Raw genomic sequence first — 27475 nt, 5'->3', positions numbered from 1 at the left:
ACTGTTTCAGTGATTTTCATTATTCTGTCTTGGTTTTAAATATTTATTTCACAGAGTTCGGTCAGCTTTTGGAGAATGGAAAGCTGGGAATTATGCTTAAAATAAAGAAGAAACTTCTACGCATCCACACTGTAAGGCTCATCGAACAGCTACTTCACACTAGTTGCAATGATCATGGTGCATTTTAATTAACGCGTTTAGTGTCGTATTTTTTGTACATATATTTTCTTAATATTGACTAATTTTATACTTTCATAATAATTTATGTATGCATTGAGTGTATATAGACAGGAATATACTATTAAATTATCCTCTAGAATTTAAATTTTAATTGTTTATTTTAAATGAACAAATGTCTTGTATATATTGATACTTTGTTAATGTGGCTGTTAGTGCATTCAAATGATATAAATTGGGATTCTTTTTGCATTATGGCTATAATATTTAAAAATATTTCCATGTTGTACGTATTTAAAAATTACAATACTGAAGTATGTTCAAAACTGTCTTTTTGTATGACACCCATTATTCCGATTTTCTCGACACAGCGAGATTGCAGACATGTTATTTTTGATTGAAATAACATTTGGATTACTGTTCACTTAAAATATGTCCGTTGTAGCCGTATGCCTATAAAATACCTATACAGTATACCTATAAAATACAATCAGGATGGTCATTCGTACGGTTTTATACCGAACCGTCTGATTTTCAGCTGGTCTGTCTCATATCAAGTTTTGTACATTATAGTGTTTTCATGGTCAACAGTGGTTGACTGTGGCCTTTTTATTGCTGATTGTAGTGGATTGTGGTATTTTCATAGTCACTAGTGGTAGATTATAGCGGATTTTGATATATTTTAGTGTACTGTGGCATGTATACTAGTCGATTGTGTTATTTTCACGTTTGCTTGTAGGAGATTGCGATCGACTGGAGTAATTTTATATCGATTGTGGTAGATTGTTGTGGATTATGGTAGACTGTATCAGTTTGTGGTGGATTCTAGTGGACTGTGGTAGATTATAGTAAATTGTCTTGTATATAAATATATAGGTCGACTGTAGTATTTTCAAAGCAGATTGTGGTATATATGAGTATATTGTGGCAGACTGTAGAGAACTGTGCTAGATTGTTGTGGATTGTGCTAGAATGTTGTAAATTGTAGTAGACTGTATTGGATTGTGGTAGATTCTAGTGGGCTGTGGTATTTTCTAGTGGATTGTGGTAGATTCTAGTGGATTGTGGTAGATTCTAGTGGATTGTGGTAGATTGAGGGGGATTATGATAGATTGTGGTAAATCGTATTGCCGGTCTTAATGTCTTAATTAGGACAGTCGAGGCATGTACACGAAAAATTTCATTTGTTTTGTTTAAATGGAACTTTCAAATGACTTCTCGCTAAGTCTCATGTACAGAATGTTGACTAAATTGTATTACTACTAAGCAAATGTTTGTGAGGACAGCATGCGAGACCCAGGTAGCAGTTTACAAGAATCACAATATGCAATAACTGCTTAACAGTTGCCGACAGACCATTTTTCGACTGCAAGGAAAATGAGTAACATGAACACAGTTCCGTTGAAATGACAAGAGAATACCCTTTACACATCTTGGTTCTTCTCCTTCCCATAGGCCATTAGGCAGACACATCCTCTCGCTCCGCCCAGCCAGAAAAAAACCCGCCTCACATTGGTATATTGCCACACCGCCACTCCCACTGCGCAGGTCTATTTCTACCCATCCTTTTGGAATTTTTGCCAATATAGGACACCCGGCATCTATCAACAGAAAAAAGGGGGGTCACATTTTATTTGTAATCACGAACCTTCCATAACAAATACTATATGTTCGAAAAGCATTTTTAAAAATTTGAGACAGATTTCATAAATCATTCATTTTTTCAAGAAAGTACAATGATTACAAATAGCATCCTTTTCTCCAGATTGTGACAAATAATTGAGCCATTATTGATTTACGGTCGTTAATCAACCACAGCGTTGATGCAGAAAAACACAATAATTGTTATAGTTCTTTTATTTCTTGATCCAACATCTTACAGTCTAAACCTTGAACTGTGATAACAGTAATCTTGCAATTTATTGGAAACGACAATGGAATCGTCTCTGGGTTGATTACCGTCATCTCAAGTGCTATGGGTACGACATTAGGATCATCTCTCAGTGGATCAAGAGCATCTCTACTGCTATGTATATGACACTCGGATCGTCTCTAAGTAAATCACCGTCATCTGTAGTGCTATGTATATGACACTGGGATCGTCTATCAGTAAATCACCGTCATCTGTAGTGCTATGATTATGACATTGGGATCATCTATCAGTGGATCACCGTCATCTCTAGTGGTATGTATGGTACACTGCTCCTTTCTCGATTGCTTACAGTCTTGTTTAGTAGTATATATTGGCAGTGGAATCGTCTCGCAGTTCGTATTTTACGTGTTTAGGCTCGAATAAACAGCAACAAAAGAAAGAATGAAAGCAACAAGCTTTGAAAAATTTAACAAATAATTTATTTACCTGGAAAAACAGTTTTAATAATCAAATCCGAAAATAATCCAAGAATAATCCACGAATTAAATTTTAGAAGTCCTAATAATGAACTGTTCTAATGAATTCAAGTTCGAGCCACCACGAAAAATCCAAACTGGAAGGCAGTATAGTGATTATGCTTACATTCCTTTGTGAACCACAGAAAACAATATTCCGGTGTTTGAATTCCGAATATATTTTTTATAAATGTCTTTGTCCAAGAATTATGCATGAGCACTCAAATGACAAATAATTCCAGGAAAATGAATTATCCTTCAGAATCCAAATAATTTGAAGAAAACTTAAAAATAACTCTAAACTGCCACAACACTGTGCAAGTGTAAAGAAAAAAGCCCAGCTGAGTTCTCTCTCTAAGCATTACTATTAAAACTAACTAATGCGCACTTTCGGAAAGCCCAGAATTGCGAAATGGAGGCTGTTTACATATTAAAAAATCCTTTAGCCCCAGTACGACCTTAATAAAAACCAATCATTTTACTCCGAGAATTAAAAAAAAAGTTGTTTGCTTTTATCAGTCATTTCTGAATCAAGATCGGGAAACAGTGTTTCTATCATTAGGCATTTATGAAAAGATTCAAGTGAAACTGAATTGTCCGGAAAATATCAAATTCCTAGTAAACAAAATTACATTATTTTCACATGTAATTAAAATGAAAAGATTTTAAAACTTACAAACAATTAAATTAAATCAAACATACGTAACACTCCCCCCCCCCCATAAAGGAAAAGAAAGACTTATATGATAAAGTTTTCTTTTTACCATAGATTTATTACACATGAGGTTAGAAAGAACTCTTATAAATTATACATAGTGTACATGAAATAATACATGGTTATACACGGAAAAGTGCATCTGCTATTAAATTATCTTTTCCCTTGATGTGCCTGATGTCAATATTATATTCCTGTAACAACAAACTCTACCTTAGTAATCTCTGATTTTCATTTTTCATCCTGCCGATGAAATATAGCTGGTTGTGGTTACTAAAGACAATACTCGAAGAAGGAGCTGAATTAATGTAAACTTCAAAAGGTTTTAATGCCAAACATTCCTTCTTGATTGTTGAATAATTTCTTTGGTGCTTATTTAATTTCTTAGAAAAATAGCACACTGAATGATGAATACCATTTTCGTCTTCTTGAATACAAACTGCTCCTTCCACAACATCACCTGCATCAACAGACAGATTAAATGATTGGCTGAAATTTGGTGTTGTGAGAACTGGCGCGCTTTTAAGTATGACTTTTAACATGTCAAAAGTCTCCTGATATTTTTCAGTCCAAAGGAACTTGTTTTCTTACTCAATAAATTTGTCAGGGGTTCAGCAATTATTAATAAAAATGGAATAAAATTTCCGATAGTAGCCTGCCATACCTAAAAATCGCATCAGTTGCTTTTAGGCACATGGTATTCAGAGATAGCCTTGACCTTAGCATCTATAGATTTAACTTGTCCATGTCCCACGATATGTCCTAGAAAAGTTGCAGTAGCTCAGCAGAACTCACTTTTGGATAAATTAGTTGTCAAACTTGCATCTGTGAGCCTGTCAAAGAATTTCCAAATTGTTGCTGAATGTTCCGTCCAGGTGTCGTTTTCACGATGACGTCATCGATGTAAGCATCACAACTGTCTAGACCAGAGGTAATCATATTTATTAGACGTTGAAATGTACTTGGCGACCCTTTCATCCCTAAAGACACTACTTTATATTGAGAAAGTCCATCTGGAATCACGAATGCAGAAATTTCCTTTCCTCTTTCCATTTCAGAAGGTCGAATTCGGTGCCATGCTTTGCATTTCACATCTTATCAATACAGTCATCGATTCTTGGTGATGGAAATTAATCTGTTTTTGTCACACTATTCACCTTCTTATAATCAGTGCACATACGAAAATTTTTATCTGGTTTTGGAACATGCATGCATGATGAACTCCAGTCACTTTTCCTGTGCTCCATAAAATCATTTTCCAGCAAATACTAAATTTCTTTTATCAAGTATTCCTGCGTGAGAGGGTTCATCATGTACGAGTATCGTTTCAAAGGTTTGAAATGTACAATTTCAACGTCATATAAAATTTTGCTCGTTCTTGTAGGAACATCTGGAAATAAGTGCTCATATTCAACTAATAACTGTTTAAGTTCATTTCTTTCTTGCACTTGCAAATATGAAAGTTTCTGGCCCAGATCTTTCATGATTTCTGAATTCCGAAGATTATTCACTCCAATATCAGTAAAATCCTATGATAGTCCTTCAGCTAAATCTTCACTGAGTGGGACAGGTACAACTAAATCAGTTGGATGTTTAACCTGGCTATCTCTTTCAATATACTTATTTAGCATATTTATGTGGCAGATATGTTTTAGGTTTCGCCTCCCAGGAGTATTTATGATGTAATTTAAATCATTTAATTTCCTGTCAACTGTGTAGGGACCATAATACTTGGCCTGAACAGGAGTTTGTGGTATGGGCAAGAGAGTCAGGTCTCTATCACCAGGCTGGAAGCTCCTTTCTTTCGAGTTTTTATCATATCTTGACTTCATTTTTGATTGAGTAGAGTGCAGATTTGCTCTTGTGACATCACAAACCTTTGACAACTTATACTTAAAATTGGGAACATAATCAAGAAGATTAATTTCAGTATCTTCATTAGAAATACGTTTCTCTTTCAAAACCTTCAATGGCCCACGCACAGTGTGTCCAAAAACCAGTTCAAAGGGACTGAAGTTTAAACATTTTTGAACTGATTCTCTAAAAGCCATTTAAGGTAAATGTATGCCTTCATCCAAATCTTTACCCGTATTAAAACAATATGATCGAATCATATTTTTCAAAGTCTGATGACATATTTCTAAAGCCTCTTGGCTCTCAGGATGACAGGCAGTAGATTTGAATTGTTGGATGCCTAATTCATACATAACTTGCTGGAAAATTCCAGACATGAAATTTGACCCTTGATCTGACTGGACAGATTTGGGAAGGCCAAATTGAGTATAAAAAACCTTTATCAAAACTTTTACTATTGTTTAGATTTATTATTCTTCAAAAGAATTGCCTGTGGAAACCTTGTTGATGCACAAATAATGGTCAACAGATAGTGGTTGCCTGACTTGGTCTTAGGCAAGGGACGAACACAATCTACCAAAAGTCTACTAAATGGTTCGTCAAAGGCAGGAATATGTTGTAGATGAGCATTAAGTATCTTCTGATTGGGTTTTCCTATCATTTGACAAGTATGACAAGATCTACAGTATTTACCAACATTACTTTTGATTTTTGGCAAATAGAAGTGAGTCAAGATCTTGTGATAAGTCTTTATAATCTCTAAATGACCAGCCAAAGGAGTTTCATGGACCAGACTAAGTATTTCCTATCTGTAAGGTTTTGGAACTACAATTTGATAGTTCACTGAACATTCGTCACCAGCAGGTACTTCGGGAGGTCTCCATTTTCTCATACGAATTCCATTTTTAATTAAATAACAGACAGTAACTTCAGTCACTTCAGTTTCACTAATGGAACTTTGAAAAAGCCATAAGATCTAAGGATCTTCTTCCTGTTCGACGACAAGTGACTGCCGTTTGTCACCCTGATTAGAATAAAGAGAATGAGTCGTTAAAAGAGGATCACTGTGATCAATACCTTCTGATTAATCCAAACAAAGAGTGAAAGTGACCTCATCAAAAGCCTGACCAATACATGTGTCAGCTAAAGGAATAATTTCCTTATCAACACCATTCTCAAGAGCTTTCTCTGCCATAGCTCTGGTAACTGCACAAGCTGGGGATAAATCAGGGAATTATTTTCCAATTGGATCAACTTTCGGATCCAAGCAAGGTTTGTCAGTTACAGGTGGATTAACCACAACCTTGTCCCCATGCTAGGTCCTTGCCTAATAACAAATAAATGACCTCAACGTGTAAAACAGGCACTATGCTGACTGTCACGTGTTGAGACTAAGTCTGATGACAAATGTACACAATGGAGAGGAACATTAACAAAGCCGAATTCTACCCCCTGAATCAAAAACACTCTCATTAGAAGAAGACTTCTCAGAAAAAGGCAAAGTACCTGACAATAAAAGAGTCTGAGAAGCTCCCGTGTCCCTTAATATATTAATAGAGATATGATTGGCCAAATAAACCAAGAGTGATTTAGAACTCTTCGACATGAATGGTTCATAATTCTCCACAATAAAATTAGACTGGGGTTTATTAGACCCAACAAATGTATTGCTTTCAACACATGACCGTGACCTTGACCTCTTAGAGAAAAGAGCGTTTGGAATAGGTCTGTGGTGATTCTGCTGCCTATTTTTCAATGTGTAGCAATCCGAAAAATCGTGTCCTTGCATCTTGCAATGGGTACACGTAAGAAGAGACAATGATCTTGGGCCAAGCATATCTGAAGCTTGATTTTTAGAAGTTGTTCCAGTTTGAGATTTAGAAGGGTTTGTGTTAGGCTGAAATACCTTTCTGCCAGAAGACTGTTTAGAGGAAATCTTATTTACAAAAGGAACTTTTTGAGTTAAAGAATACTCATCAGCAGCACGAGCAGCATATTCCAAGGTTTCGATCTGATGCTCGTCAAGATAAAACTTAATGCCACTATGGACACAGTTTTTGAACTCTTCAAGCAATACAGATTGTTTGAGACCATCAAAATCTTGTTCAACTTTCTTGGCTAAGCACCATCGAACAGATAACTGCTCTTTTTCTCAAGCAAGTTCAACATGAGTTTGTCCAGCTTCTTTTCTATAGTTTATCAATTTTTGCCGATAAGCTTCAGGGTCTAACTCATAACCCCTTAAGATGCAATCCTTAACCGTATCATAGTCGCCACTTTGTTGAAATGACAGTGAACGTAAATATCGTTCGCGTTTCCAGTAAGTACACATTGTAATAATTGAGTCAAATGCTCCTTTGGCAATTTCAAATTTTCAGCAACTTTTTCAAAATAAGGAAAATATTTGTCTACATCCTTTCTCTAAAAGCCCGCACTAAGCTAATATTATTTGCAACATCAAAACTTAAATTTGTATTTGAAGTGGGAATGTGCTTTTCACTTGTCGGCTCCATTTCTTATATTCTCAATTGATATTCCGTCCCTTCCGTCTCTCTTTGCATTTGCACCTCTCTCTCTCTCTTTCTCTCTTTTCTTCCTCATCTCATTGCATTTGGATTTGTTCTTTTTGTAATTGCATTTGTCTTTCTTTCTTTTTTTCTTCCGCTTGTAAATGCATTTGTTCGTTTTCTTTTTGTAATAACATAAGTTCTTTTTCTTTTTGATATTGCATCTGCATTTGTTTTGTTTTTTCCTCTTTATTGTTCCAGCTTCCTCAACTCCAATTCCATCATGTATTTTAATTCTAATTCTTTCACTTTTATGTCAGAGTCTGATACAGACTTAGTGATCGAAACCAAAGTACCTGTATCCAAAACTTCTTTTCCACCAAATACTGGACCAAAATATTTTTAATTTCTTGCTGCGTTAAGGAAGCTTTGACCTCAGAAAGATCATATTTTCTGGCAAGTTGAATTAATTCATATGTTTTAACGGTCTAATTGGTCCTGGGCAGGACTTGAAAGAAAGGTTTCCACTTTTGATGACATTAAAAAAAAATCCTTGCCGATTTCATTACAGATTTGAAAAACGAAGGGAATTCAAATTTCAAGAAACAAAGTTTTCTGACATATTTTAGCCAAAATTCATAAATCCAAGAACGAAGCAGCAATTCTTATGTTTTTGTGTTTAGGCTCAAACAAACAGTAACAAAAGAAAGAGCGAAAAAGCAGGCTTTGAAAAGTTAAACAAATAATGTATTTACCTGGATAAACTCTGTAAAAGTAAAAAAAAAAATAAGAACATACTGTTTTAAGAATCAAATCCAAAAATAATCCATGAGTAATCCACGACTTAAATGTTAAAAGGCCAAATGATGAAATGTTCTAATGAATTGAAGGTCATTCCCGACGAAAAATACAAAATGGAAGGCGATGACGTATACTGTAATCTGTATAGTGCTGATGTTTACAGTCCTTTGTGAACCACAGAAAACAATATTCGGGTGCATGAATTCCTAGTAAAATTTAAATAAAAGTCTTTGTCTAAGAAGTCTGTATGAGCACTTAAATATTTCCAGGGGGAAAAATATCCTTTAGAATCCAAATAATTTGAATAAAAATTAAAACTAACTTTAAACTGCCACAAAAGACACTTTCCAGTGCAAAGGAGAAAGCCCAACTGATCTCTCTCTCTCTCTCTCTCTCTCTCTCTCTCTCTCTCTCTCTCTCTCTTACTTACTCTTAGGATCACTGTTAAAACTAACTAATGCGCAATTTCGGATAGCCCGGAAATGCGAAATGCAGGATCTTTACATATAAAAAAATCAAGTAGCCCCAGTATGACCTTGATAAAAACCAATAATTTTACTCCGAGAATAAAGAAATAAAAAGTTGTTTACTTCTCTCAGTGATTTCTGAATCAAGGTCGGGAACTAAGTCAGAAATAGAAACAGTGTTTATATTTTTAGGTATTTATGAAAAGATTCAGGTCAAACTGAATTTTCTGGAAAACATCAAATTCCTAGTAAACAAAATTACATTACTTTGACATGTGATTAAAATAAAAAGATTTTAAAACTTACAAACAATTAAATTAAATCAAATATAAATTATGTCAAATATTCGTAACAGTGATTACCGTAATATCTAATGATAACCGTTAATTGGTAGGTTATATACATTGGGAACGTCTCGCAGTGGATTACCGTCATATTTAATGGTATGTGTCCAGTGGCGTTTATAATACATTGGGATTATCTCGCAGTGAATCACCGTCACATAGATTGTTATGTGTCCTGTCGTATGTATTGGACATTGGGATTTTCTCGCAGTGGATTACCGTCATATCTATTGACATGTACAGGACACTAGAATCTCCGTCCTATGGAATACAGCCTCGTGGGGAGACAAATATGGCAAACCCTTGACTGGATTTTCCTTGTCTTGGTGCAAATCCAGCATAGATTCTATTAGTCTCGTGGTATGTAGAGGATAATGGAATTATAGTCACGTCTAGTGGTGTGGATAGAAGAACGTGAGTCTTCCGGTGGGTTATATTTATGTCTAGTGGTATGTCTAGGACGCTGAGATCATCTTCCAGTGGGTAACAATCACGTCTAGTGGTATGTATATAAAAATGAGATCATCTTCCAGTGGGTAATATTCACATTTAGTGGTATGTATGGGACAGAGATCATCTTCTAGTGGGTTACAGTCATGTATAGTGGCATGCATAAGACACTGCGATCGTTGACTAGTGGTTTGTATATGACACTCAACTTCCAGTGGGTTATATTCATTTCTAGTGGCTGGCATACGATTGAGATCGTTGACTAGTGCATGCATAGGACTGAAATCGTCACTCAGTAAATAACGGTTTGACTGATGTTATGTATAGGAAACTGAAATCGTCTTCCAGTGGATTGCAGTCATGTCTAGTGGTATGCATAAAACTGAGATCGTTGACTCGTGTTATGTATAGGAAACTGAAATCGTCTTCCAAAGGGTTGCAGTCATGTCTAGTGGTATGCATGGGGCTGAGATTGTTTACTCGTGTTATGTATAGGACTGAGATCATCTCTCAGTGGATAACAGTTTTGTATCAAACAATGAGATCGTTTTCCGGTGGGTTACAGTCATGTCTAGTGGTATGTATATGACACTGAAATCGTATTCCAGTGGGTAACAGTCATGTCTAGTGATATGCATAACTGACTCAGATCGCTTCTCAGTGGATGATAGTTTTGACTGCTGTTATGTATATGACCTGAACTCCAGTGGGATACAGTCATGTCTAGTGTTATGTATATGACCTGAACTCCAGTGGGATAGAGTCATGTCTAGTGTTATGTATATGACCTGAACTCCAGTGGGATACAGTCATGTCTAGTGTTATGTATATGACCTGAACTCCAGTGGGATACAGTCATGTCTAGTGGTATATCAGGAAAGTGTGTTTCTTAGTCATTCATTTTACCTTTGCACCCTAGAAATCAATGAGATGAATGAACATGCAAACATACGGAGGAATGAAAGATGTTGCAGCCACTCAGTCATAGTATTTTAACTGACGTTAAATAGGATTTCATCATGTCATGTACATGCCTTTATCTCTTATTTCGGATCTAACATACGACTCTGCTGTCAGCACAGAAGATCCCGTCTGGAGTCACGTGTTCATTTGTTGCAGGACTTTATGATGGGCGTGGATACAATACAACTTTTGAAATTTTTAACGTACAATTTCCGCGTAGCTGTCAACGTATACTGATAAAATAATTCGTATAATTATAACAGTATTAAAGATCCATCCACCTGTGCTAAATATAGTTACTCACGCGCGCATGTCATGTTTGGTCCAATCCACGTGCCCGCAACGCACCATGCGTTGACAATACTGTTTGGTTGGAGGGTGTAGCCAGCGACACAGCGGTACAGCAGTCCAGTTCCGTGTGGAAAACGCTCGAGTCCGAACACACCGTCATGGTAGGCATGGTGGACTTGCGGAGGCGGACTACAAGACGCTTCTGCTAGATAGAAAGAAAGGTATATATATATATATATATATATATATATATATATATATATATATATATATATATATATATGTATGTGTGTGTGTGTGTGTGTGTGTGTGTGTGTTTTACTGATAGACATTTAGGTGACGTTTACCTCTCTGACGTTCATGCTATTTACGTTCGTTTGCGTCGCTCATTAAAAAAATATAAATTAACGCAAAAATTAAGGAAGAAATGTATTTCTTTATTTGTCAACGTAGTATAATGTTCTTTATCAATGCCACAAACGTCTGGTGGAAATTCCATATTACAAAGACATCAAAGAACATAGGCAAGCTGATTGTATGCGATGGTTTATCTTTCGAAACATTCACGTGAGTTTTGGTCATTCCACGAGTTTATGGCCATTGAAATTTTAAAATATAATCAAATAAGTACAAAGTTGGATGGCTTTTTATACTAGGAAACCAGAAAACATTTCCAGTGAATATCAAACCTGAGACCGGTTTTGTTGGTCTTTTCCCCCGACTGATGTGTGTATGTGCTTGGGGTGGGTGGGTGGGTGGGTTGGGGTTGGGCAATATGGATCACTTGCAGACCAAAATAACGCGAGTCTAACCAGTTTGAAAATGTTATCACTAATTATTAAAGATGTTATAGATTTTGATTATTTTCTTTTGCTAAAATTATGTCAGATATTGGATGACAATAATCTTAGAATCACTCAGGTACTTTAAAAATACCATATGTACAGTTATTGTTTTTTTTTATATTTCAAAATCCATAAGCTGTCAATGAAATTTTACTGATTTTATTCATAATATAATGTCTTCCTTCGTCTGAATCCAACGGTAGAAACGTGTTACTCAATTATTCTATGTTTACTGGACATTGTTAAAAAGATCATATGTTAAAATCTATTTGATAAAAAGATCATATGTTAAAATCTATTGTATTTTTTTCAACACAATGAATTTCAGCTTGTAACTAAACTCCAAATGAGAATGAACATTCAAACTTGACGACAGTATCACTTTTCTAGTTACAATATAACTGAGATAAATGTGTGCTTTTTTTTAAAAGAACATTAAATAAAGATATTTCATATTTATAGTATACATACCTAGGTTGATACCTAAAACACATTCTGGTTCTTCGCCGCTCCACGTTTCGTCTCCTTGGCAAATTCGGACCGGAACACCACGTATTCCGTACCCGTCATCACAGTAATAGCGGGCCAGGGCATTGAACTTGTTAGAAGGGTCGATCAGCACACGTCCATGGGGAATCTTTAACCTTAGACTATGGCATCTCAGGTCTAAGAATAATATACAAGTGTGTAATATTTAAAAAAATCAACATTTCTCAATAAACGTGGATTATTATTTTAACAGTATAATTTCCGAATGAATAATCCCTAACATAATCACATGTCTTAACGCGTCTTTGAGCTTCACGTTACCTAAATTAGTCTGTGTGCTTCACATGTTACCTAAATGAGTCTGTGTGCTTCACATGTTAAATAAATGAGTCTATGAGCTTCACATGTTAACTAAATGAGTGTGTGCTTCACATGTTACCTAAATGAGTCTGTGAGTTTCGCGTGTTAACTAAATGAGTATGTGTGCTTCACATGTTACCTAAATGAGCATGTGAGCTTCACATGTTAACTAAATGAGTCTGTGTGCTTCACATATTACCTAAATGGGTCTATGAGCTTCATATGTTAACATAATGAGACTGTGTGTTTCACATGTTACCTAAATGAGTATGTGAGCTTCAGATGTTACCTAAATGAGTCTGTGAGCTTCACATGTTACCTAAATGAGTCTGTGTGCTTCACATGTTACCTAAATGAGTCTATGAGCTTCATATGTTAACATAATGAGACTGTGTGCTTCACATGTTACCTAAATGAGTATGTGAGCTTCACATGTTACATAAATGAGTCTGTGTGCTTCACATGTTACCTAAATGAGTCTATAAGCTTCATATGTTAACATAATGAGACTGTGTGCTTCACATGTTACCTGAATGAGTATGTGAGCTTCACCTGTTACCTAAATGAGTCTGTGTGCTTCACATGTTACCTAAATGAGTCTATAAGCTTCATATGTTAACATAATGGGACTGTGTGCTTCACATGTTACCTAAATGAGTACGTGAGCATCACCTGTTACCTAAATGAGTCTGTGTGCTTCACATATTACCTAAATGAGTCTGTGTGCTTCACATGTTAAGTAAATGAGTCTGTGTGCTTTACCTGTTACCTAAATGAGTCTGTGTGCTTCACATGTTACCTAAATGAGTCTATAAGCTTCATATGTTAACATAATGAGACTGTGTGCTTCACATGTTACCTAAATGAGTATGTGAGCTTCACCTGTTACCTAAATGAGTCTGTGTGCTTCACATGTTACCTAAATGAGTCTGTGTGCTTCACATGATACCTAAATGTGTCTGTGAGCTTCAGATGTTACCTAAATGAGACTGTGAGCTTCACATGTTACCTAAATGAGTCTGTGTGCTTCACATATTACCAAAATGAATATGCGTGCCTCACAAGTTACCTAAATGAGTCTGTGAGCTTCACATTTTACCTTAATGAGTCTGTGTTCTTCTCACGTTACCTAAACGAGTCCGTGTGCTTCACATGCTACCTAAATGAGTCTACGAGTTTCTCATGTTACTTAAATGCATCCGTGTGCTTCACACGTTACCAAAATGAATATGTGAGATTCGCGTGTTAACTAAATTAGTCTGTGATTTTGTGTTAATTAAATGAGTCTGTGTGCTTCACGTGTTAATTAAATTAATTTGTGAGCTTCACATCTTACCTAAATGAGTCTGTGAGCTTCACATGTTACCTAAATGAGTCTGTGAGCTTCACATGTTAAATAAATGAGTCTATGAGCTTCACATGTTAACTAAATGAGTGTGTGCTTCACATGTTACCTAAATGAGTCTGTGAGCTTCGCGTGTTAACTAAATGAGTATGTGTGCTTCACATGTTACCTAAATGAGTATGTGAACTTCACATGTTAACTAAATGAGTCTGTGTGCTTCACATGTTACCTAAATGGGTCTATGAGCTTCACATGTTAACTAAATGAGTACGTGTGCTTCACATGTTAATCAAATGAGTCTGTGTGCTTCACATGTTATCTAAATGAGTCTATGAGCTTCCAATGTTACCAAACGGAGTCTGTGTGCTTCACATCTTACCTAAATGAATATGCGAGCTTCACATATTAACTAAATGAGTCTGCGTGCTTTACATGTTACCTAAATGAATTTGTGAGCTTCATATTCTACCTAAATGAGAATGTGAGCTTCAGATGTTACCTAAATGAGTCTGTTAGCTTCAGATGTTACCTAAATGAATTTGTGAGCTTCATATTCTATCTAAATGAATATGGGTGCTTCATATGTTATCAAAATTAGTCTGTGAGCTTCGCGTTACCTAAATGAGTATGTGTTCTTCACATGCTACCTAAATGAGTCTGTGAGCTTCACCTGTTACCTAAATGAGTGTGTGTGCTTCACATGTTACCTAAATGAGTATGTGAGCTTCACATGTTACCTAAATGAGTATGTGAGCTTTGCGTGTTAACTCAATGAGTATGTGTGCTTCACACGTTACCTAAATGGGTCCATCAGCTTCACATATTAACTAAATGAGTCTGTGTGCTTCACATGTTACCTAAATGAATTTGTGAGCTTCATATTCTATGTAAATGAGTCTGTGAGCTTTACATGTTACCTAAATGAGTCTGTGAGCTTCATGTGTTAACGTAATGAATCTATGAACTTCACATTTTAAGTAAATGAGTCTGTGCACTTCAGATGTTAACTAAATGAGTCTGCGAGCTTCTTATGTTACCTAAATGAATCTGTGTGCTTCATATGTTACCTAAATGAATATGCGAGCTTCACATGTTAACTAAATGAGTCTCTGTGCTTCACTTGTTGCCTAAATGGGTCTATGATCTTCACGTGTTAAGTAAATGAGTCTCTGTGCTTCACATGTTACCTAAAAGAGTGTGTGTGCTTCATATGTTACCTAATTGAATATGCGAGCTTCACATATTAACCTAAATGAGTCTGTGAGCTTCACATGTTACCTAAATGAGTCTGTGAGGTTCACATGTTAAATAATGAGTCTATGAGCTTCACATGTTAACTAAATGAGTCTTTATGCTTATCTCTATTCAACAGTCCCAACGATTTCGATATTTGTTTCAAAATGTATTGTTTTGCTCTGCAAACCCTGGGTGGATGATAGGTACATCGAGCATGAGAAAATTACGACCACACGGACAGACACTTACTTTTGCTGATACAACTGCGACCGCACATTCTGTCACATTTGCACTCCATTTGGGGGTTATTGCAGTCACTGTCCACCTCACAGCTCTTCCTACATTCTCTGCCGTGAACATCTTGGGACAGCCTCTCTGGACACTCCCCTTCCAAATCATAGTTACCTGACGGGTACAAATAAGAGCTTCGTCATATGTCTGTATGCATTTCTGTCTTTCTATTTATATCGATGTGTTATACATGCGTGCCCAAAGACATACAGACAAACAGTCTACGTTTTGCTATAAGTGTGCACCTTCTCAAAGTTTTTCAAAACGCTACGCCATAACAATAAAAGAGAATGATAACAGATCATGTGAATTCGAGCTTGACGATTTAATGTGGATTCATTCACTATTACGACTTAATGTAGATGCATTCGGTCTTGACGATATAATATAGATTCATTCTAGTTTGATGATTTAATTTTTTTATATATTGAAGTTTGACGATCTGATGTGGATGCATTAAACTTGACGATTTAATGTGCAAGCATTCAAAATAGACGATATAATGTGGATATGTTGATGCATTCAAGCTTGACGATTTAATGTAGATGCATTCAAGCTTGACGATTTAATGTGGATGCATTCAAGCTTGACGATTTAATGTAGATGCATTCAAGCTTGACGATTTAATGTAGATGCATTCAAGCTTGACGATTTAATGTAGATGCATTCAAGCTTGACGATTTAATTTGGATGCATTCAAGCTTGACGATTTAATGTAGATGCATTCAAGCTTGACGATTTAATGTAGATGCATTCAAGCTTGACGATTTAATGTGGATGCATTCAAGCTTGACGATTTAATGTAGATGCATTCAAGCCTGACGATTTAATGTAGATGAATTCAAGCTTGACGATTTAATGTGGATGCATTCAAGCTTGACGATTTAATGTGGATGCATTCAAGCTTGACGATTTAATGTAGATGCATTCAAGCTTGACGATTTAATGTGGATGTATTCAAGCTTGACGATTTAATGTGGATGCATCCAAGCTTGACGATTTAATGTAGATGCATTCAAGCTTGACGATTTAATGTGGATGCATTCAGGCTTGACGATTTAATGTGGATTAATATAAGATAAACTTTTGGCAAGCAATGAGACAAAAGAGTGCAACAAGACCGCATTTCACCAACCTCACCCGAAATGATATTCAAAAATGATATCAGCAGATGTTTGTTCCAGGATTGATAGCTATCGAACTTCCTGAATTTTGGCATAATATTCTTGGTCAAAACGTGATTACTTTCTTGAGAAATAAGTTTGTTTTTTTTCTTCAGCATTTTTATTAAAATGAAATACCAAATCAGAATAAGACATTCGAAACATTTTAATGAAATCAGAAGTCCACATCAAAAATTAGATATATGTTAATGAAATCAGGAGTCAACATTAAAATTTAGAAACACGTTAAAAGTTAGAAACATATTAATGAAATCAGAAGTCAACATTACAAACTATAAACATGTTAATGAAATCAGAAGAAAAAATTAGAAACTATAAACTTGGTAATGAAATCTAAAGTCAAGATTAGAAACTTTAAACATGTTATTGAAATCAGAAGTCAACAATAGAAACAATAAACATGTTAATGCATTTAACCATTTCTAATCACACATACGGGTTCTTCCTCGCTCTTTAAAGAGAACATGTGGTTTTTATATTCTACTCTTTTGACTGTTTGTGAGCTTTTCACAAAAAATACTGGCAACAAAAAAGAGAAAGACGGTTGTGGGTGTGGCTAAATACAACATCAATTTAAACAATAATATGATGAAAGATGTATAGAGTGCAAACATCTGTATTTCCCATCTCTCGACACACAAATATCCACATAACTATTAGTGAATATTACTTCAAGAAGGCCGCGCGGTCCGTACTCTCAGGTTAATTAAGCTTTGAGGTTACTATTATAATTGTATATCTATGGTGAACGTTTACGACAAGCTCTAATTCAAATTTGTTCACACTGATGTAAAGTACACTTCCCCGACGGAAGTAGACAAAAATGTATTCTATAATCAGGTTTGCAATAATGCGACATTTTGGGTTATAGGCTAATTATTCGCAAGTTCGCTTGTGGAAGGATATGCATGAAGAAGAACATGTCTCAGAATCCCTGCAGTTTCCAACATTTTTATCATAGATCAGTATAATGCACTGAAGAGGCAACAAACACATTCAATATGGTTGGTGCATAGATAAGGTTGGTGGTCGGATGAGGTTTGTGCACAGACGAGGATGGTGCATCCATCGGATTGTTGCATGGATTACTCCTGCTCGAGTTGTTCAAACATGCACTGTTTTGTCTCAAACGTAAAGTTTTCACCCCGAAACTATCGTGGTTCATCCCAAATGTGAATATTCAATTTTAAATTATGAACTTCGGAGAGACTGACAGGTGTAGGATGACATTATTTGTAATTACATCATACAGAATGGAAAGAATGTTGGCATACCTCTATGTTACTTTCATGTTGGATATTGTACTTATGGAAACTGTACATGATATAAGCACACACCTAACCAATATGACTGCTCCCATGTGCTCATACAACCAGCCTGAATTAGTCTAAAGTACATTATCTTCATTAGTTATTGAAATAGGGAAAATGAATTTTGCTAGACTAGACAGTAACAGTTTTCTAAAGTGGAATTAATGAATTACCAAACGTATAACATGTAAAAATGTTTCGGGTCTGTTTTGTTATAATTTACCAGGAAGTGAAACTGAGTAAGCGGACTAGTTAGTTTTATATATATATAGGTGTACATCTGCAGTAAAGCCACCCTGTAACCTAAATTACACCCATCAATCAAACACCAGAATAAAGGGAATTAAGCGTTCTTAGAATAATACCTAAGAGATACAAGGTCTTTTAAAAATAACCAGTGAGGAAAACCCGGGCATTTTTTGTTCTTTAAAAATCGGACACTACGCCAAATATGAAACTATAGAGAGCAAACAAAACCGTATTGCCAACAAGCAGTCTTTCGGCGTGTAAGTGCCCTGATTTGCACCAGCGAGGTACTTAACCAGGCCAATTATTTTTGTAAATTAGTCTACATTCTTAAAGCTAGCATCCTTGTTCTCTGGATAATTGGTAAAATACAGGAGTGTGTAGACTACGCTTTCTTTCGATGTCTGACATGATGTTACAAACGTGTTCAGTAATTGGTTTAAACCATATGTACCGTACATGAAATCACGCCACACTATGCTTCAATGGTTGAATCAAGGGCTTCAAAAACTTTTTGCATGTGGCTTTATTCAGTTAAGTAAAGGAAGAAGATTAGCAAAAAGAAAGAAAGAAAGAAAGAAGAAGAAGGCGAATGTTGAAACAATTGGCAATAAACAATGTGAAATCATTTGAATAGACTCCAGGAGTAAGGCACCTCCACGAATTTCCCATACTTTTACACTCATTCGAAAACTGTGTGGGAATAGAACGCAACGATTGTCCCAGTCCTGATAATACTTTTACACTTATTCGAAAATTGTGTGGGAATAGAACGCTACGATTGTCCCAATCCTGATAATACTTTTACACTCATTCGAAAATTGTGTGGGAATAGAACGAAACGATTGTCCCAATCCTGATAATACTTTTACACTCATTCGAAAATTGTGTGGGAATAGAACGCAACGATTGTCCCAATCCTGATAATACTTTTACACTCATTCGAAAATTGTGTGGGAATAGAACGAAACGATTGTCCCAATCCTGATAATACTTTTACACTCATTCGAAAATTGTGTGGGAATAGAACCCAACGATTGTCCCAATCCTGATAATAATTTTACACTCATTCGAAAATTGTGTGGGAATAGAACGCAGCGATTGTCCCAGTCCTGATAATACTTTTACACTCATTCGAAAATTGTGTGGGAATAGAACGCAACGATTGTCCCAGTCCTGATAATACTTCTACACTCATTCGAAAATTGTGTGGGAATAGAACGCTACGATTGTCCCAATCCTGATAATACTTTTCATACTCTCTCACAATATGGATGTTCATCATATTTGTCACAGAAAAAGCAAGGCAACTCGTGCTAACCGATTCTCAATTTTGTGTACACTGTACTTGCAAACGTCGATTGTATGTAAATGGTACTTGCAAACGTCAATTATATGTACACTGTACTTAAAAACGTCAATTGTATGTACATTGTACTTAAAAGCGTCGATTGTATTTACACTGTACTTAAAAACGTCAATTGTATGTACAAAGTACTTAAAAACGTCAATTGTATGTACACTGTGCTTAAAAACGTCAACTGTATGTACACTGTACTTAAAAACGTCAATTGTATGTACAATGTACTTTTAAAAAAACTCAATTGCATGTAGATTCTACTTTTAAACGTCAATTGCATGTGAATGGTACTTTCAAGTGGCAATATAACATGTGTAAGAGATTTAAATTGCGCTAACCATTTTTACATGGACGCATTTAACGTGTGTGTGTGTGTGTGTGTGTGTGTGTAATCCTTATACAAAAACATATACGCAGACAGGTGCCAAGGAGCACTAAAATAAACCAAAAGATATTAATTCTGGAAAGATAGAGTAATATGTATTCAGTTTTTGTTTGTCGAGAGCTATTAATTCCTGCATGATTCGTTTGGCATTGGCTTTTATCTTTGCATACAGTTGTATTAAAGTCAGTAACAATTAAGAACAAAATATGGCCACAAGCCCAGCATACGTTCCAACGCCAATTGCTCGTAGCAACGCCTTTGATATGTTTTGTAAGGTACCTTTATTGTAAGTGTTTCTTCTGGCTTAAACATAGATGGTTCGATGCGAACGATAAAAGTTACAGAAACGCTGGCAATTTCTCTGAGAGATCGCGGTTTTCTGTTTTCACAAGCGTATGGCGCTGATAGTGATAAAGCTACATGTAATTCTCCTCTCAAAAAATTCAAAATTTTATAAGTGGTTTTCCCAAGGGATAAAATAACGTTATTATGAAAGTAATGACGATAATGCATAAATATCTCACTATGAAGTCCCTTCAAGGTACCTCAACATATTTACATAAATTACCCGTGTCTTTTAACTATCGATATCTGATTGGAGCACTGATGATAGCAATCAAACACCATCAGAAACTTATTTCTGCATTACAGAGAAGAAAAATAACACAACTATCTTAGGATTACTGTATTAACGAAAAGTTATTTTTCAATATGTACCAGTCAATACAACAGACAGACAGTTTTATTCCTGTTATTTTATTATTAAAGTTACGAAACTACACTGGAGTTATTTTTGTTCACCTTTAGTCAAATTAATCAACCCCAAAACATACGCAATCAGTGAAACTGTGTCGCCATCTTAGTACCGGTGTTGATTAAGAGAATTTAACATTTACAAAATTTAAAACTTGAATTGATGACAGAAAGTCTGCATATAGTTTGTATCTCCCATTAAGGCTCTTCAACTAATGTAATTACTGTCATGATATAATATCAGTACTGTTATGACATAGTAGCAATACTGTCATGATGTAATATCAGTACTATTATGACATAGTAGCAATACTGTCATGATGTAATATCAGTACTGTTATGACATAGTAGCAATACTGTCATGATGTAATATCAGTACTGTTATGACATAGTAGCAATACTGTCATGATGTAATATCAGTACTGTTATGACATAGTAGCAATACTGTCATGATGTAATAGCAGCATTGTTATGACATAGTAGCATTACTGTCATGATGTAATATCAGCATTGTTATGACATAGTAGCATTACTGTCATGATGTAATATCAGTACTGTTATGACATGGTAGCATTACTAACATGATATAATATCAGCACTGTTATGACATGGTAGCATTACTAACATGATATAATATCAGCACTGTTATGACATAGTAGCATTACTGTCATGATGTAATATCAGCATTGTTATGACATAGTAGCATTACTGTCATGATGTAATATCAGCATTGTTATGACAGTAGCATTACTGTGATGATACAATATCATTATTGTAATGACATAGTAGCATTACTGTCATGATATAATTTCAGTACTGTAATGATACATTAACATGATTGTCATGATATAATATCATTATTGTAATGATATATTACCATTACTGTCATATTTAATTTCAGTACTGTTATTATATATTAGTATTACTGTCATGATATAATATCAGCATGGTTATGATACATTGGCATTACTGTCATGGTATAACATCAGTATTGTAATTACATATTAGATGACTGTCAAGATATAATATTAGTATTGTAATGATACATTAGCATGACTGTATGATATAATATCAGTATTGTTATGATATATTAGCATTACTGTCATGACATAATATATGTATTGTTAGGATATATAAGCAGTAATCTCATATTTAATTTCAGTATTGTTATGATATATATATATATATATATATATATATATATATATATATATATATATATATATATATACTGCATTACTGTGATGATATAATTAGTTATTGTTATAATTTACCATGACTTTTAACTAATGAAACATAATTAAAATCAACTCATATGAAGCAGTGATAAATTACTACATCTTTTAAAAAGCATTAAAATTGCTTGTGCTTCTTATTATTTTTCATACATTTACGTTCAATATGTAATTCTTCAACTGTAAGACATAAGCCCCAAACATCTGGGGGATAAATTTCTTTCCTTATTTGCGTTGTATGTACTTGCGTTGGAAGGTATTGAACTGGGTGAATAGACAGGTGGTAGGTAATAAAGATTCTTGTTTCCTGTGGAAATATCAAGAACCTCACATTAATTAGACTTTATATGCTGTAGCAAATAATTAACTCAAGACCAAGAAATGTTCCAGTACACTGATCCATATCATGTGGGGGTCTGCAAAACCCGTGTATCGAGTGCTTTGAATTTTTAATCCACATCTCGAGCAGTGAATTTTACACACGAGTCTCTGATGAAAATGGTTCATGTCAGTGTAAAGTGTGGTTCGAGGGAATCATTCCAAAATAGTATACTAATATGTTTATCATTGAAAATGAACAGAGCGATGGCAATATTTTATGAATAGCAAATCATCCTTTCTTAAAATGGAACCTCTGTAGAAACAATCATGAATCACTGATTTAATTATTAGTCCGCCTCTGCGTGTATGGTGCATGCATGCGTGTATGTATGTATGTATGTATGTAGTATGATGTATGTATGTATGTATGTATGTATGTATGTAGGTAGGTAGGTAGGTAGGTATAAATGGATGTATGTATGTAGGTAGGTAGGTAGGTAGGTAGGTTGTTGTGTATTGTTGTTGTGTAGGGTTTAACGCCATTTTTCAGCACATGATAGGCTATACATGGCGGCCAGTATTAATGGTGGGGGAAGAACCCGGGAAATCCCCGGAAAGAACCACTGACCCTCGAGAAGCTACTGGCAAGCTTTCTCACATACCCACCTTGACCGAATGCGTGACTCGAACCCACGCAGACAGAGGTGAGATGGCAGTGATCTGTAACGGAGAGCGCTTTAGACCACTCGGCAACTCGGGGCCCCTCATAGGTCTTGAGGTAGGTAGGTAGGTAGGTATGTATGTACAGGTACAAAGCTGGGAGTTTACACTTCGGCTGGTAAATAGTAAAATTTTGTCAAGAAACAAACGAGAGAGAGAGAGAGAGAGAGAGAGAGAGAGATACTTGTGGTGGTGCATACCTCTCACACAGAATTCCGCCAGTAATAATAATATCAATCGAAATCCCCATAATCCCATTGTTTATGTGCGTGGCATTTTCTCAGTTGATGTAGCTGAAAAATCTCGTTGTTGCAACTAATGATAAACGGAGGAATTGTGGAAATGCTCTTCCTCCATACCTTTACCTGCACCAGGGCGATCAAGTTACCAAACAACTACCTAGCTACTACCTTCACTAGTGCATTCACATCCCTATCATAGTTCCCCCATTTCTGGGGGATCAAAGGAACAAAATGCATTAAATCTGTGACGATCCATACTCCCTTTGTCGCGATGGTATTTTGTTTTGTTAATAGCTTACAGATGAACGCAAGCATAAATGAAGTATTTTGTTATAAAAATGGCCGACAAAAGGTGTACATCCAAATGAATAGCCATGGTACAGGAGTAGACTGGTGTTGGGATCTTCATCGTGCTGAGATATTGGCAATCTCGGCTTCCCCTCGAGAGCACGTGGGGCAAATGAGTTTAGTACATTTTTCACATAGTGGTAATTGTTTTAATAGGGAAAGGTTTTGTTGTTGTTGTTGTTGTAGGGTTTAACGCCATTTGTCAGCACACGATAGGCTATACATGGCGGCCAGTGTTAAAGGTGGAGGAAGAACAAGGCAAAACCTCGGAAAGAACCACTGACCCACGAGTAGCTACTGACAAGCTTTCTCACATACCCACATTTGCCGAATCGGAGACTCGAACCCACACAGACAAAAGGTGAGATGGTAGTGATCCGTAACGGAGAGCGCTTTCGACCACTCGGGGCCCCGGAAATGTTTTGATATATGTATATAATTGTTACACCGTTTACGGTAGCTAATTGGATTATAAAATAAAAACAAAATTTAGAAATAGATCATATTCTTTCACGAGAGTACAAACAATTCACCACCGTCTCCTGATATGCTGCATAAGACGTCGAAAAGACAAGAATTTATCCGATTGAACAAAGACGTAACAAGAGAGAAAATGTAAAAATTCGAAAATATGTTACAGACTAGTGAGTATTAAAATTTTTTAAATATAATAGAGGTATATAATGCAAGAGTCAAAAACTTTTAAATGATGGCAATTTACTTACAAAATCATGCACACCGAAATAGCATTTAGTTAAAAGCCCAAATAAATAAATAACCACGTAATTCAACTGTATATAAATGCAGTCACATAAATACACATCCCGCCCTTCAGGCATCATCTTCGAAACAAAATATTTTCTTTTATGGTGCACAGCATCTCTTTCGACATTTTGGAGCGATAAAAGATTGAAATGTTTCCAGCACATCCGTGGATGTCCAGCAGTACTATTATATAAAGCTGGTATGGTAATCAATAAACAAAGTGAATTCTCATAATTTGCCCCATATAATTCAATTGATCGAGTAATTCACAAAAAAGAGGAAAAGTAAACACCTTTTAGTGCATCAACACCAACCACATTTATAGTCCACAGAGGTTTAGTACAATTCCCAATCTTGCGTAGTAGAATAAACGATGTCGAACTAAATTTTGAAGATACAAAAATTAGCAACCTTTCTTGATAATTTTTTCAAGAAATTTTTTTACAAAAACTGGGACAGAATAAAATATATCAGAACTAATTCTGCATCTACACCAACAACATATCCAATCTGCAGTGTATCATGAAAACTCTCCAAACGATGTGTGATGAGAACCGATAAAAGGCTAAATTCCGTTTTAAAAAAATCATTTCTTGACAATTTGTAAAGCATTCTTCCCTATTTTGGGCCGGAGGGAAAATGTGAAACCTCATTTTTCCCATTTACTCCAATCTTAGGCCGGAGGGACAATGTGAAACCTCGTTTTCCCCATTTACACCAATCTTGAGCCTGAGGGAAAATGTGAAACCTCATTTTTTCCCCATTTACACCAACTACATATCTAGTCTAGAAATTGTTTCACAAAAATCCTCCAAAAAACAGTATTCGAGAAAAAGTGATGACGAAAAGAATCTCCAAAAGACACAGTTTTTAAAAATTTTCAAGGGAAAATAGGGCAAAGGGAAAATATAATCTTTATTGCTCTTTTACACCAACCGCATATTTTAACCTAAATTTCCCCCAGAAGGGCCACAATAAATCACTAAAACCTTTCTTAACAACAATATCAGTTACGTATCAAGCTAACAAATGTCACGACTCTATGGCCTTAAAATAAGTAACAGAAAAGAGTGAAAACCAGCCAATTTTGTAAAATTCAACAAATATTCCATTTCCTTAGAATACAAACTGAAAATGTAAAGCGAACTTACAGTATTATGAAATAAATCTCAATTAGTCCTAAAGTTCTATCATTAATCCAAATGCATTACGTTCCAATGGAATTCCATTGTTGTTAAAAAATAAATTCCAATATTGAATGTGTTAAGGTGCCTTTAGTCCAATGTGCAAATTGCCTGGAACATGGCTATGTGTTACAGTCATTTTGTATTATAATAATATCAACCAAAATGATCTTGACGGAATTCACTATAATTCCAAATCAATATTTTAGTCCAAAAATATTATTTAATTACTTTGTAATTTCAGTGTATAATAATATGAATAAATAAATAGATTCACCCAAACTAAAAATTGAACACAGCAATAGGACTGATTCCGCTTCGGTCAAAATGAGTAATTGTTCAATTAAACAAAATTCATCTTTAAAGCTAAGACGCAATAACAGAACCAGGATGTAAGCCAGTCTCCTCCCTAAAACATTCAAAGTTGTCAACAAATGTAGGACTTCCAAGGGGAAAATTTATGTCTTATACTCAGATTCAAATAAATATGTTTACCTCCATTAATAATAAACTGAATATTTATTCTATAATCATAGAGAAATATTGGCTATGTATTATGTTGTTTACAAAATAAATGTCACTTGTCAACTACGCAATTAATTTCATTTTCGTTATGTATGTCTGATTTAATTTATATTTATTTTAATTTTATTGTTTGCTTGTCACATTTAATTTTTTATTCTAGTACATGTTATTATAATATAATCTTGTTTACGTGATTTGGAACTTTTTCCAGAAAATAGTTTGACCTTGACTGTTCATTTCTAAACACTTAAAGCTGACCTAGTTCCCGACCTTAATTCAAAACTAGTTAAAGCCACGCGAAAAGGTTCTTTTATTTAATTTATGTTTATTGTGGGAATAATAAAAGTGAGATCAAGGCTGTATTGGATACGTGACCATAAATTTGCAAATAGTGTTAGTGAAGTAAACAACTTTCTTTTCATTTTATTCTTAGAGTAAAATCATTGGTTTTTGTCAGGGCCATGCTGAGAGTACGTGCTGTAAACATGATCACGTGACCCTCATACGGTACTGTATATCCATTGTTTTAGAGCAATAATCTCTGTCTGGGCTTAAAACACTTGATGTCAAGTCGTTTTCTTATGTTGTTGCCTGTTTTCGAGTTATATTTTAATTTTCTTCAGATTATTTGGATTCTAAAAGATTAATTCGTTTTTTTAGAAATATTTGTGTGCTCATACAGAACTCTCCAACAAAGACATTTCTTTAATAAAATTATTCGGATTTCCAACACCGAGGTGTTATTTCTTGTGTTTCTACAAGGAACTGTAGACAACAACACTGTACAGGATACAGCATACGTCATCGCCTTCCATCCTTGATTCTTCGTCGGGACTCTAACTTGAATTCATTAGAACATTTCATTATTAGGACTTATACAATTTTATTCGTGGATTATTCTTGGACTATTTTTGGATTTGATTCTTAAAACCATAAGTTCTTATTTTTCATTTTTACAGTATTTTTCCAGGGAAATAAATTATTTGTTAATTTTTTCAAAGCTTGTTGTTTTCACTTTTTCTTGTTTTTCTGTTTATTGGAGCCTAAACATTTAGCATAAGAATTTTGGACAAGGGTTATTTGCAAAATACAGATATACATAATATATAATCATTTAGAAAACCCAACGAACAATACAAATCAAATATACATTACAAAAATTTTCAAAAGGTCCTCAAAACATCGTGGAAAGAGAAGTAATGCCTGATTCGATTCCCTAAATATCTTCTTGATGACAGTATCTCAAGAAATTTGCCCCAAAAAGGGGTCAAAGATCAAAAATCTAATTCCTCATTTCTCATCCGTACAATCCATAAAGTCCCCAATATTTCATTAAAACTCTCCTGGCAGTGTAAGAAGCGAATCGAGAACATG

General features: G+C 35.1%; 1 protein-coding gene across 2 annotated transcripts in view; it reads right to left on the bottom strand.

The window, feature by feature from the left end:
* Nucleotides 1-23536, bottom strand: part of LOC149777725 (protein lev-9-like) — an 86416-nt gene extending 62880 nt beyond the window's left edge. Inside the window, exons 1-5 of one of the 2 annotated variants that reach the window (XM_089938774.1) lie at nt 23238-23536; nt 15482-15637; nt 12274-12468; nt 10971-11162; nt 1599-1778 (exon numbers count right to left, since the gene is read on the bottom strand). In XM_089938774.1, the coding sequence (XP_089794900.1) occupies nt 1599-1778; nt 10971-11162; nt 12274-12468; nt 15482-15637; nt 23238-23295 (781 nt within the window). In that variant the 5' untranslated portion in view covers nt 23296-23536. The remainder of the gene's footprint in view (nt 1-1598; nt 1779-10970; nt 11163-12273; nt 12469-15481; nt 15638-23237) is intronic. The other variant, XM_089938775.1, reaches the window with a different exon arrangement.
* Nucleotides 23537-27475: the final 3939 nt, after the last annotated feature.

This window comes from Sinohyriopsis cumingii, chromosome 17, assembly GCF_028554795.1.
Source record: "Sinohyriopsis cumingii isolate HCF-2022 chromosome 17, ASM2855479v2, whole genome shotgun sequence".
Classification (NCBI taxonomy): Eukaryota; Metazoa; Mollusca; class Bivalvia; order Unionida; family Unionidae; genus Sinohyriopsis; species Sinohyriopsis cumingii.
This window is presented reverse-complemented; position numbering and strand designations above follow the sequence as displayed.